A 12,809-nucleotide genomic window follows, 5' to 3' on the forward strand; every position below is an offset into this window, starting at 1 on the left:
ACCAGGAAAAAAGCTGTCTCCATATTCCTGACTTGTTGGAAGGTAACCACCAGGACTCCTCAACGCATGTAAACTTCAAACTTAGAAACACAGTCATCATCATCAATCTCTGGGATCCCCAATCAAAAGAGGTAACCAAAATAAGAAGAGGCACTCATACAACTGAAACAATTTGTCCAAGGTTATTAAAATAAGCCAAAAATATTATAAGGACCCACATGTTTGCTTTTGGTTGGTTGGTTGTGTGTGTGTTGTGGTGTGTGTCTGTGTGTGTGTGTGTGTGTGTGTGTGTGGTGTCTACTTTGCCTGCATTTATGTCTATGCACCATTTATTTGTCTGAGGAGGCCAGAAGAGAGCATCAAATCCCCTGGGACTGGTGTTACAGACCACAGTGAGCCACCATGTAGGTACCAGGAACTAAACCCAGGTTGTCTAAAAAGCAACCAATAGCGAGTCAACTTTCCAGCCCCAGGCCTAGGAAATCTTGTTTTAACAAAGTACATTATAGTTTAGTGATAAGAGGAGGCAAAAGGCTCAAGTTGGAGCCTGTCTTAGTTAGGGTTTGAATGCTGTGAAGAGACACAATGACCAAGGCCCATCAAGATACAAAGAACAGCCGGGCGTGGTAGCACACGCCTTTAATCCCAGCACTTGGGAGGCAGAGGCAGGCGGATCTCTGAGTTCTGGGCCGGCCTGGTCTACAGAGTGAGTTCCAGGACAGCCAGGGCTACACAGAGAAACCCTGTCTCAGAAAAAAAAAAAGAACACATTCCTCAGTTGTATTCATCTTGAGCCTACTTCCTCCTCCTAGCTCAATGTCAAATTCCTGCCAAATTTCGAGCTCCCCACAACATTTAACTGGAGCTGGCTTCCAGGTTCAGAGGTTCAGTCCATTATCATCAAGGCAGGAAGCACTGCATTGTCCAGGCAGGTATAGCAGAGCTGAGAGTTCTACATCTTCATCTGAAGGCTGCTAAGAGAAGACAGGCTCCCACATGGTTAGGAAGGGGGTCTATTGCCCACTCCCACAGTGACACTGTCTTAGTTAGGGTTTTACCACTATCAACAGACACCATGACAAAGACATTTAATTGGGGCTGGCTTACAAGTTCGGAGGTTCGGTCCATAATCATCATGGCAGGAAGCTTGGCAGCATCCAGGCACACAGTACTAGAGGAAAGCTGAGAGTTCTGATTCAAACGCACTCAGAAGACTGACTTCCAGGAAGTGAGGAGGAAGGTCTCAAAACCCACTCCCACAGTAACACACTTCCTCTAACAAGGCCATAGCTACTCTAGCAAGGCCACACCTCTTACAGTGCCACTCCTTGGGCCAAGCGTATTCAAACCACCACAGATCCTTTACCAGATAAGGGCTACATCTGACTGTGGTTAGGGGCATGGGATAACGAATGGAGGCTTTATCAAGACATCTGAAGCTATTGTTTTTGTTGTTTTCTTAAAGAAAGAAGGCAAACAAAGGCTCAAATGGCAGCGACTCTAGGAACTGAGATTCCATTCTGTTCTACCACTGACATTTTCTGCTCTTGGGGACCCGGGATAGCTACTGTGAGCTATCTTTATTTCTGGCAAACTACCATTTGGATCCTCAGTATCCCCCAGGGGCCCATGTGTCTAAGGCTTGCTCTTCAGCACTTTGGGGAAGTAGGGGAACTGATATGAGGTAAGCCCTAGTAAAATGAAGTTAGATCGTGCAAGGCATGGCACTTTTTCTTCTCTCTCTGTGCTTCCAGCTGCCATTAAGAGAGAGGCTTCGTGTGCCAAGAACTACTGGCTATGAGGAATTACCTGGCATAGGTGCAAGGGCAATGGGACTAAGCAAGTACAGGCCAAAACTTATGAACCCATGGCTCAAATAAACCATTCCTCCTTTAGGTTGAGTGTCTTGGACATTTTGTCACAGTGATAGAAAGCTTACCAACTCATAGTAGGATGAGGAAAGATGAGGTGATAAGGGATTAGGCCATTCTATGCAACTAAGTTGACCTCTTTAAGTTTTTTTTTTTTAAAGGAAAAAAAACCTGCCTGCATATATGTCTGTGCACCGCTTGTATATCTGTACATCATATGTATGTCTGTGCACTGCATGTATGCGGTGCTTGTGGTTGCCAAAAGAGGATGTTGGGTCTCCTGGAACTAGTGTTACAGACAGTTATTAGACACCATATGGGTACTGAGAATTGAACCCAGGTCCTCTGGAAGAGCCGTCCCTGCCTCTTAACTGCTGAGCCATCTCTCCAGCCTTGAGCTAACCCCTTAAAGAACAAAACTCTTAGAAACTCCACTCAACACTGACTTGCAACTCATCAGCAGGCTAGAAGCAGCTCCATACGTAACTACGCTGCCAGGCTCACCAACACAGGTGTTCCAGGCTCAAAGAAGGCGTGATGAATGAGGGGTAGGCAGACCAGTGCCTGCAACACACTCAGTCCTATTCTATCTCTATCCGTGTAACCTTCCGTGGATTATCTGCCCTAGGCAGGTCTTGAGCCCTTCATTCACAAAATGAAGGAAAGAGTCACACCTACTTCATAGGACGCACACCAGGGCTGAATGAGAAACAACTAGCAAACGGCCTGGCACCTATGCACAATCAAATAGTAACTCAATATCTGATTCATCAGAGCGAGCCCAGTGTTTTTCCAAATCCTCCCCAGCTCTCTGACTTCCTCTCCATTTCCAAAAGTGGAAAGGAATGTATATTAGTCATCATACCTATTGATAGAGCTCTCTAGTGGGAATGAGTTTTAGCTGTAGGGTCACCTCAGTCAGGTGTGCACCTCACATCTTTCCCGTTTAAACCATGAAAAAAGTACAGAAAGTACACAAAGACTTAGGGTGGAGGAACTGAGATTCTCGAGGACACAGGAGCATCCCATTGGTCTGTAGAGCTGAAGAGATTAAGATACCCAGGAAGTAGAAAACAGTGGGAAATGGGGCCAGGAATGATGTCTGATTGGTAGAAAGCTTGCCTAGCAAGCATGGAGCCCCTGAGTTAGAAATTTCCAGAATTTTGAAAACCAAGTGGCAGTTGCCTGTAATCTCAGCAGTCAAGAGATGTTGGCAAAGAGATCTCCAGTTATTGCAAACTTTATATGCCCCAGTACAGGGGAAAGCCAGGGCCAAGAAGCGGGAGTGGCTGGGTAGGGCAGGGGGAAATAGGGCAGGGGGAGGGTATAGGGAACTTTCGGGATAACATTTGAAATGTATATAAAGAAAATATCTAATAAAAAAAAAGATCACCAGTTCAAGGTCATTCTTGGCTACATAGAAACCTTGAGGCCAGCCCAAAATACAGGACACTCTGTCTAAAAAAGAAAAAAGAAAGGAAGAAAAAGAAAAGAAATTAAAAAAATGCCTTTTATGCAGAAGATTTTTTTTTTTAAATGTAGATGCTTTATGTCAAAAGAGGACTGTCAGGGCATCTTACTCTGTTGGGGCAGCTCGCAGGGTGACTTCCTTCACTTCATACTGTATGAAAGTCATGGGGAGCAAAGTTAAAGTATAAAAACCTGACAGTCACTACCAATGCAATTGGTAATACGGATTGTATACATCCCTGATACTGGATAAAGACAGCACATCACCCCTCTGCGCTTCCTAGCACCCAGCCTAATCTTTAGAAAACCAGCAGGGGCCAGAGAGACAGCTTGGTGGGAAAGGACCTGAGTGTGATGCTCAGAACCACATAAAAAGCCAGAGGAGATAGCACACATCTGTAACCCTAGCGCTCCTAAAGTAAGACAGAAAGCAGAGGCAGAACATTTACCCAGAAGCTCATGGGTAAGCCAGCCTGCTGCACAGCTCAGCAGCAGTGCCAAGAGACCCTGCCTCTGCTTCAAGGGGGAACGGGAGAACAAGCCCACTATGGTGCACACGCAGCTGCATGTTCTCATGCAATAGACAGACAGACAGACAGACAGACAGACAGAGGCTTCTCAGATGTTGTCAGACAAATCCCAGTAGAGACACATTGTACAACATATCCAATTGTTATTCCTCAAAAACATCAAAGGCATTAAAAAAAAAAAAAAAAGCAAGAAATATCCAAAGAGCTGCCACAGCCACAAGAAGCCTAAAGAGGCCTGGCAAGAACATGCAAGATTACCAGTAGCTAGGTGGGATCCAACAACACAGTAAGGACAGGAAGTAAACACTAAGGAAACACAAGTTGTCTGGGCCAGCGGCAGAGCACTTGCTCAGCACACGCAAGGCTCTGGGCGTCCTCCACCCCAGCACGAATCCTTTACCTACAACACAAAACCTTAAAGCAAAAGGTCCAGGAAGATGCTGTAAACTGCCAGGGCTACAAGACTAATTGAGACTAGATGCAAAGCTGGAATTAGGATTGAAAACAGAATGCAGATGTTCTCCCCAGAATGCGACAGCTGATAGAGCTACAGAAGTGCAGGGGTGAAGACAAAGGAGGAGAAGGAACACCCTAGCAGAAACAGGTTGTGTGAGTCAGTCAATTACAGGCTGGCACAACCGCAATGCCAGCACTTTAGAGACTGATGCTAGAGAATCACAAGCCTGAGGCCAGTGTGGGCTACACAGCAAGGCCCTCTTTAATCTATCCCTAAAGGATAGAGTCATGGAGTGAGTATTTTCTCTTAGTGTACCAGGATATTGAAGTGTACTAGCACACTGGCAGACAAGTTGTAAATAGTTACAAAGATATTTGTATTTAGTTTAAATCGACTTTTTGTTGCTTTTGTTTAAAGATCTGTAAAAGATTTGCTACTCCCAGGTTCAGCCCCCAACACCCACACAGCAGCTTACAATAGTTGTAACTCCATGTCCAGAAACTCCATACCCACTCTGGCCTCTGTAGACACCAGGTGTGTGCATGGTGCACATACACACATGAAGGCAAACACTTATACACAGTTGTGTGTGTGTGTGTGTGTTGGGAAAGTGGAATAAAAGTGCATTTTTCAGGTGTATTGGGAAATGAGAAAATAAAATGGTCAGCATTTAGCTTACAAATAAATTTTAAAAAGAAGAAGAGGAAGCAAAAGACAGCACAGATAATGTGAGGCTGGAGTGCACCCCAGGTGCCTCCCCAGTGTGCTTCCCGAGCACACTCAAGGCCCTGGGTGTGATCTCCAGGACTGAGGAAGGAAAGTAAACTGTCAACTTCTGATTGGTTGAAATTAAGTCACAAGAGCAAACTTTTGACAATAATGAAACCTAAGCACTACTACTGGGCAGGGTTAAAATAATCTGTACAGGGGCCGGAGAGATGGCTCAGCAGTTAAGAGCACTTGGAGCTCTTGCAGAGGATCTGGGTTTTATTCCCAGCATCTACACGAGGGATCACCATCGTCTGGAACTCCAGACCCTCTTCTGACCTCTATGGGCACCAGGCATGTGGTACACAGACCAACATGCAGGCAAAACACCCACACACTAATAATAATAACAACAACAACAATCATCATTATCATCATCATTGTGGTCATTGTCATCGTCATCTGACGGCTTACAGAATGCCAAGATAGAGAACCAGGCTCAGTCTCTAGGAGTTTAGTAGGACAAAGGTGTTTCCAAGAGCAGAGTGCATTTCACAGCGACCACATCTGATTGCTGAGTGGTAACACTGTGTCCCTGTTGTATCTTCTGCTGAAACAAAACCCACAACCAATCTCCAGATGGAACAAAAGTTCAGATACTTTAGCAGTAGCAAAAAGCAGATAGAAAGTAAACACTAATAGCTATAAATATTTACAACATGTTTGGCCGTATTCTAGGAGTATTCTAATAAAATGCTACAGGAAAAACATATTCTCAGGATTTATTGTAGGGATAGCATTTATTCACCAGGAAGAGGAAGTGAACACAATTATAAAGGAAAACTTTACATAGTCATCTATATTAAAATGAGAAACACTGACATCAAAGAGACCACAAAGAAAACAATAATGAAATAGATAAGCTTCAGAGTAGAAAATATTTGCAATGTATGTAACTTACAAAAGTTTACATACCCTGGTTTAAAAAAAAAAGCCAAAAAATAAAAAAACAAAAACAAAAACCCTCCAACAATCAATAAAAAGAACAGAGAAAAATATATTTACCACAGTTCCTTAGAGTGTGGACTGCCACCCTGCATATAATTGGATGTATAATTGCAAAAAAGTCTGGGAATAGTAAAATGTTTCTGAACATGCAAGGGCCAAAAATATATTCAAAATCAAATGTGCAGCAGATTCAAATACTCCTGACAGTTCTTGTCCATGCTGCAGCCCTGGGCTTCACTACAGCCCTGGTTCTGAACAGAGAACAGAGTCTACATCACACACACACACACACACACACACACACACACACACACACACACACGGCCATCACACCATCAACACCAACAAACACATCCTGAAACACCCTGGTTCATATTTGAGATTATTATAAATTGCAGTGTTTTTTTTTACTGTATAGAAGAAGTTTTCTGCTTTTATAGAAATAAAACATGGATTAATTATGGAAAATGCAAACAATATTTTCTTAGCACCATTCTTTAGCAATGTATCAAATCAGTATACGTTTAAATCGCACTGGGTGGGAATGTTTGACTTTTCAAACTGCTGTTTGAGATACTGCCTTAAATTTCATTTAAAAAATTAATTAAATGAATTTTGTCTTGGGACTAGAAGGGAATTTGCAACAGTCAACCCTAAGAGGACCTCAGCCATTCTGACCCTCAGTCATGTGTGTGCCTCTGTGAGCAGCATTCTCCGTCCGCACTCTCTCAAGATGTGCTAACACCTTGTACAGTAAACATTTCAGCCAAGAATTAACTTAAAAAACAAACAAACAAAACCCACACCTACCTGGAGAGTATGCAAATTTGCTTTTCTCTTTAATAAGTAAGAATATTACATGTCTATCAAAGGATTGCCTTAAGATAGAAATTCTTTATGATTTCTTATCAGTTACCATTTTTATAGGCCTATACAGCTAGAGGTATATGAAAATTATTCTAGTCCAACATGGGTGTCAAATGAAAACATATTGAAGAAGTCCCATTCTACACAACGGGGATAAAACCCCACAGCAATCTGCGTCGTTATCAATATTACAAACAACCGCAAAGAAAATGTGACACTTACTCTGAGGTTAGCACTTTAGCAGCCAACTTTAACCTTCCTTTCCCTTCCTCTTCCTCCAAGGTCAAAAGAAGTTGAACAACCTTGGCTTTACAGAGGATGACTCTATACCCTGATGCGCTGACACTTCTGGGTGTCCTGGGATAGGGAACTTTCCGTTTCAAAAAGCAAAGTCAGTCTCAGGAAACCAGGAAAGAATTGGTCACTCCGGCTTTTCCTTCCCCTGGCCTCCAGATGATACACTTCACCGGCACCAACCAGGGTAACACGGTGATGCCAACACACCAGACTTAGCAGTGTGGATGGATGAAGAATTCTTGGCCAATGACAAAGAAGTCAAGAACAGTTGACTGTCTGGGCTGGCCCACGTAAATCAATCACAGAATCTCTTAAGCAGCCAAGAAACCCAGAATGAAGTATAAACTCCAGTGGATCTATCCGTGCGCATCTCAGTGTTTTTCAACCAATCTGTTCAAAAAGACCCAGAAGCATCAAAATATCTGGGAGCATGTTAAGAATATTCTTAGATCTCAACCTGTGAGATGGCTCAGCGGGCAAAGGTGACTAGTGGCCTGAGCTTTATCCCTAAGGCCCACATGGCAGAAGAAGAGAAGACTCCAGCAAGCTGTCCTCAGACCTTTCCCAAAACCGATGGGGATCAGAGATTTGAAAGGGCAGCCGGCAAGCTGTGTCTGTACAACCCCTGTACGGCAATTCCAGTACACAAAGGAAACGTTTAAGAAACGCTGGGTTGGGGGGGGGGGGAGTGTATTGGGGACTTTTTGGATAGCATTGGAAATGTAATTGAGGAAATTACCTAATTAAAAAAAAAAAAAGAAACGCTGGGTTTACATACCCACATCTTGTCTGCCCTGCCTGAGAGTGGCATTTAATGGGTCAGTAAGATGCTCCAAGAGTTCAGATGTGTCTGGCTTTTACATTTTAACTGTCAAGTGAGGCAATCAGAATTTTGTATCACACCATCAACAATGAATCTCTCACGGTGCTAGGTTCACACCGCGGTGTCCACCGGCATCAGTGCACTCGGACAGTGCTGTCCTCTCTGCTCCCCTGGCTCCTCACAAATTCATGTCAATTGGGTTATGGCCCCATTTTCAAATGGTTTTCTCTTCCTCCTCATCTTCTGCATCCTTTTGCTTGCTCTCTTTCTCTTTTAAGCTCCCCCCTCTCTCTCACCCCTGGTAGGTTATAACTTTTTCTATGTGGTTCTCTTTATCACTAAGAGCAAAACAGAAAAACAAAGAAGTAATGTGTGAGGGAGGGGATTGAAATAGAATTAAAAAAAAAAAAACAATTTGATCAATATGAGGAAAAAGTCCATTTGGTACCCTTGATAATATCTTTGAACCTTAAAAATAAATTAAAACAACAACAACAAACCAGGCCTGGAAAGAACTTATGTTTGGCATGGGTAGGGCCCTGGGGTCAACCTCTAACATGCATGCTCCCTGCCTCCACAAACAAGCAAAACCTCAGAAAACTTAGATACATATTATGAAGGTAAAAACTGAATCAATTAGCCTCCTCTCTTACCTGTAAGATGAAATGATTACTAAAACGCAATTGTTTTCTAAGGATTCCCTGCACAAAACAAAAGAAAACAAAAAGCATGATGTTTAAAAAAAGAACCCTGGTGCTCATACTCCTGTAATCCAGCTCTTAGGTGGTGAGGCAGACCAGGCTACAGAGCATGACCTTGAGAGAAAGAAGGCACTCTGGATGAGTCTACCTAAGTCAAGGTACAAACTACAACAGTATTGCATAGGAGTGTGTATGTATCGTAAATTGTAAAGACAAAACAGGAAACAGGCCCGGCATGGTGGTGCACCCCTTTAATCCCAGCACTCGGGAGGCAGAAGCAGGTGGATTTCTGAGTTCAAGGCCAGCCTGGTCTACAAAGTGAGTTCCAGGACAGCCAAGGCTATACAGAGAAACCCTGTCTTGAACTCCCCCCCCCCAAATAAACAGAAAACAGTCTCAAAAACAACTTTTTAATAGTAAGTGGGTAAGCACTTGCCTAATACACACAATGGCCTGAGTTCAGTCCCTAGAAATACACACACACACACACACACACACACACACACACACACTTTCTCTCACTCAGGAAAAGTTTTTAATGGTTAACTACCCAGAGGGAAGGGACAATGTCTGGGAGGGATAGAGAATGATGTCATTCCAAGGACCTGATATATTCTTTTTCTTACTCAGCCATAATAAGTTAGAAGAGCCTTCGCTTTATAATTTATTGTATGTATATTACAAAAATAGATAAACTTACGCAACCACATGTAATTTAGCAGGGCGAGAAAGTTCATTGGCTGTTTCAAGTCTACAAGCCCCAGGGTTATGGTGTGTATCAAGCCATGTGAGATTAAAGAGAAAGAAAGCCTTTAACTTGAGGGAGGGAGGGAGGGAGGAAGAACCGCAAAGAACAGGCAAAGCCATCTACCATGAGGAAGAAGCAGAGGGACTGTCAGGCCTCTGGATGAGCTCCCACTCTCTTTTGGAAGAGGCCACCGGACAAGTACTGCAGTTAATGCCCAAGCTTGGTAAGGAATGCAAAAAGGAGTTGGAAAACACGTTAATACATTTGGCGGGAGGGAAGCACCGCTTGTCGACTATTAAATAATTTATCCCCAAGACGATAAAATCTAAAATTACAAGTCTGACCCTCTCACAGGCATCATGCTGACCCCTCACCCCTTCGTGAAGGAAGGCCATGCTAAGGGTGAGAGAGCTGAAAACACTTATTTCTGGGTGCAGAAGCTACCAAGTCTTGGCAAACTATTATCACAGAGCCTAGACTAGGCCTTGGCAGCCTTCAGACATTATGGAACTAGTAAAAAGTTACAAAAGTAACATTTGTGCTGGCCTTGTGGGAAAAACACACACTGAAGAAACTGTTGAACCTGTATCTGGGTCATATTTAGTTTAAATTCCGACACAGCTCTCCATGGTGCAGTCCCCTGTAAGAGGGAGACTTTCTTCTGAAAGGTACCAAGAATCCAAGGTACTTATGCACGTTTAAAATCTGTAAGCAACCAAGGCACAACTTTGCAAACTTTTTCATGATACTGAATTATTTACTCAACAGTTACGTGTTGTTTCAGTTAGGCTTACATTGAACAAAACTACCGATTATTATCACTTGGTGTTCATGGTAACAGTCAAGTGTTACTCTAAAAAAGGCCCAGTAGCAGGCAGGCAGGCATAAAGTTAATTTTAAGCTTCCAGAATGTCTTACTCGGAATACACTTACCGACTTTTTTTTTTTTTATCCCATTTTCTGCCCTCCAATTCCACAGACCCAACTTCTTTCTCCTTCTCCTGGTGGTCACACAGAAGAGCCTCTCCATGTTCCCTTTCTAAGAAGGCTCCAGCCTGGTGACTGGATTTCCCTTGAGTCTTCCCAATACCTCTTTATGCATCTTCTAGGTTAATTCTTCCATCCAGTTTCAGATAACTGTGGTTAACCAGCTGGCCTCATAATTTCATCTCCATTACGGTTACATTGAAAACCCACCCCAGGTAAAGGGAAGGAGGGTGGATCCACATTTAATTTTATACTTATGCACCAAGCTATTTGATTCGTGCTTCGTTGGTGTGTCCCAAAACAAGATCTTAAAGGTAACTAACTATAGGCCCCCAAATGACCTCCATCCAAAAGAATTCCCTTCTCCAATACTACATTGGGCACTCCCGGTTTACAACGGGGAGGGTAGTTGCAACAAATTAACTCTCAAGCAGAAAATCAGCGCTGTGGGGGAGGGAAGGAAGGGACTAGAGGTCCGAAGTTCACCCGCTGCTGAAACAAGACTTGATTCAGCATGGGCACGTGGTCTGACCAGGTTGGGGTGGCCCAGGCGAAACCATAGGGAGGGGTTGTGGTCCAGAGAGAGAGAGAGAGACGTAGGGCATGGCCTCTGACTCACCTACAGATAAGGAATCACCCAGCCACAAGTTCCAAGCCAGCCGCCTTGGATTTAGTTTCCACGGAAATTTTGGAGTTTCGGCTCCAGGGCCACTAACAGGTAAAGAGACCAATCTGAATTCTCTCAAAAAGGAGAAAAGGAGGCTAAGGATAGAAAGGCCACTGTCCCGCCCTCTCGCCTTCAGGAGTTAAAGGTGTCAGTCCCCTCCAGGCAGCATCGAGAGCAGCTGCCGAGCTGGGCAGGGCATGAGTGGGCGCGGAGAACCGGGTCCTAGATGCTCCCAACCCCCCGTGCGCCCCTGGTCCCCGCGTCCCCCGCGTCTCACCTGCAGCCGAGTGGCCCGGGAGCGCGCGGCTCCGGGCGCGGCGCGGGCCCCCAAGCTCGCGGCGCTCTCGCAGCTCTTCCTCCTCGTCCTCCCGCCGCCGGCCCTCAGCCATGGGCGAGGCGCCGCCGCGCAGCCCGGGGACGGCGGGCGAGCTGCGGGCAGCGAATGGCCCTCGCCAGCGCGCTCGGCGGGGAAGGAGGGCTCCACCTGCAGCGCGCGGAGCTGGGGCGCGGGCCGGGCCGAGCACCCCGCCTTCTGGGCACGCACCGGCGGCCTGCAGCTCCTCGGCAGCTCGCTTCCCGTCCGGTCCCCTTCCCCGCCCCACAGAGGTCCAGCCTGGGATCGGGCGGGCTCCCGACCGGCCTCGCCTCCTCGGGGAGGGGTTTCGGGCTGCTGAGGCCGCCCTCCAGCCGCACAAGCTGGAAACACCCCCACAACCCAAACAGACGTGCACAAAATAAATAAAGGGGTTGGGGAGTTGAGAGAGAGAGAGACAAGGAGGCTTGGCCTCTTCCTGCCCTTTCACAATATTCCAGAGTCAACAGGAAACCCATTTGCTTGACACTTAAACAAAAGGGGGAGGAACCGGTTCCTAGGCGAGTCTTGGAGAGATGCACAAACTGGGAGAGGCTGAACTTCACTTGGGGCACACCACCTTGAGTTGAGTCTAGACTCTAAGAGATCTCTGTCTCTCTCTGTCTCTGTCTCTCCTCTCTATCTCTCTCTCTGTCTCTCTCTGTCTCTCTCTCTCACACACACACACACACACACGTGTCTTTTTTATTTTTTATTTTTTTTTATTTTTTTTTTATTTTTCAAGACAGGGTTTCTCTGTATAGCCCTAGCTGTCCTGGAACTCACTTTGTAGACCAGGCTTGCCTCGAACTCAGAAATCTGCCTGCCTCTGCCTCCCAAGTGCTGGGATTAAAGGCGTGCGCCACCACGCCCAGCCCACACACGTGTCTTAATTTGGCCTAAAACTCCTGATCATTCTGCCTCTTAAGTGGTGGAATTACAGTAGTATGCTACCATATCGAGGCCCATCCCCCTTGTATCACCCCTTAAAAAGTACCTCATGAGAGCCGGGCGTGGTGGCGCACGCCTTTAATCCCAGCACTCGGGAGGCAGAGGCAGGCAGATTTCTGAGTTCGAGGCCAGCCTGGTCTACAAAGTGAGTACCAGGACAGCCAGGGCTACACAGAGAAACCCTGTCTCGGAAAAAAAAAAAAAAAGTACCTCATGAGGGAATAGATTTTTTTGGTATTGCTGTTTTCCTTTTTTGGTAGTCAAAGTACTCTGTGATACATGTCATAAATTAGTCCAAAGGCACAGAGTGTGCAACAGCAAGGATGAGCCCCATGTACGCTATGAACTTTGTGGGCGATAAAGATGTGCCTG

General features: G+C 45.3%; 1 protein-coding gene across 3 annotated transcripts in view; it reads right to left on the reverse strand.

Moving 5' to 3' along the window:
- Sh3d19 (SH3 domain containing 19) overlaps positions 1 to 11,757 on the reverse strand; it is a 154,829-nt gene extending 143,072 nt beyond the window's left edge. Inside the window, exon 1 of one of the 3 annotated variants that reach the window (XM_021157571.3) lies at positions 11,412 to 11,757. In XM_021157571.3, the coding sequence (XP_021013230.1) occupies positions 11,412 to 11,523 (112 nt within the window). In that variant the 5' untranslated portion in view covers positions 11,524 to 11,757. Of the gene's footprint in view, positions 1 to 10,413; positions 11,048 to 11,411 lie in introns of those variants that run through there. The other 2 variants (XM_085835792.1, XM_021157573.3) reach the window with 2 other exon arrangements.
- Between the last annotated feature and the right edge of the window lie 1,052 nt (positions 11,758 to 12,809).

The sequence above is a fragment of the Mus caroli genome, unplaced genomic scaffold (assembly GCF_978045245.1).
Source record: "Mus caroli unplaced genomic scaffold, Mus_caroli_1 scaffold_3, whole genome shotgun sequence".
Classification (NCBI taxonomy): Eukaryota; Metazoa; Chordata; class Mammalia; order Rodentia; family Muridae; genus Mus; species Mus caroli.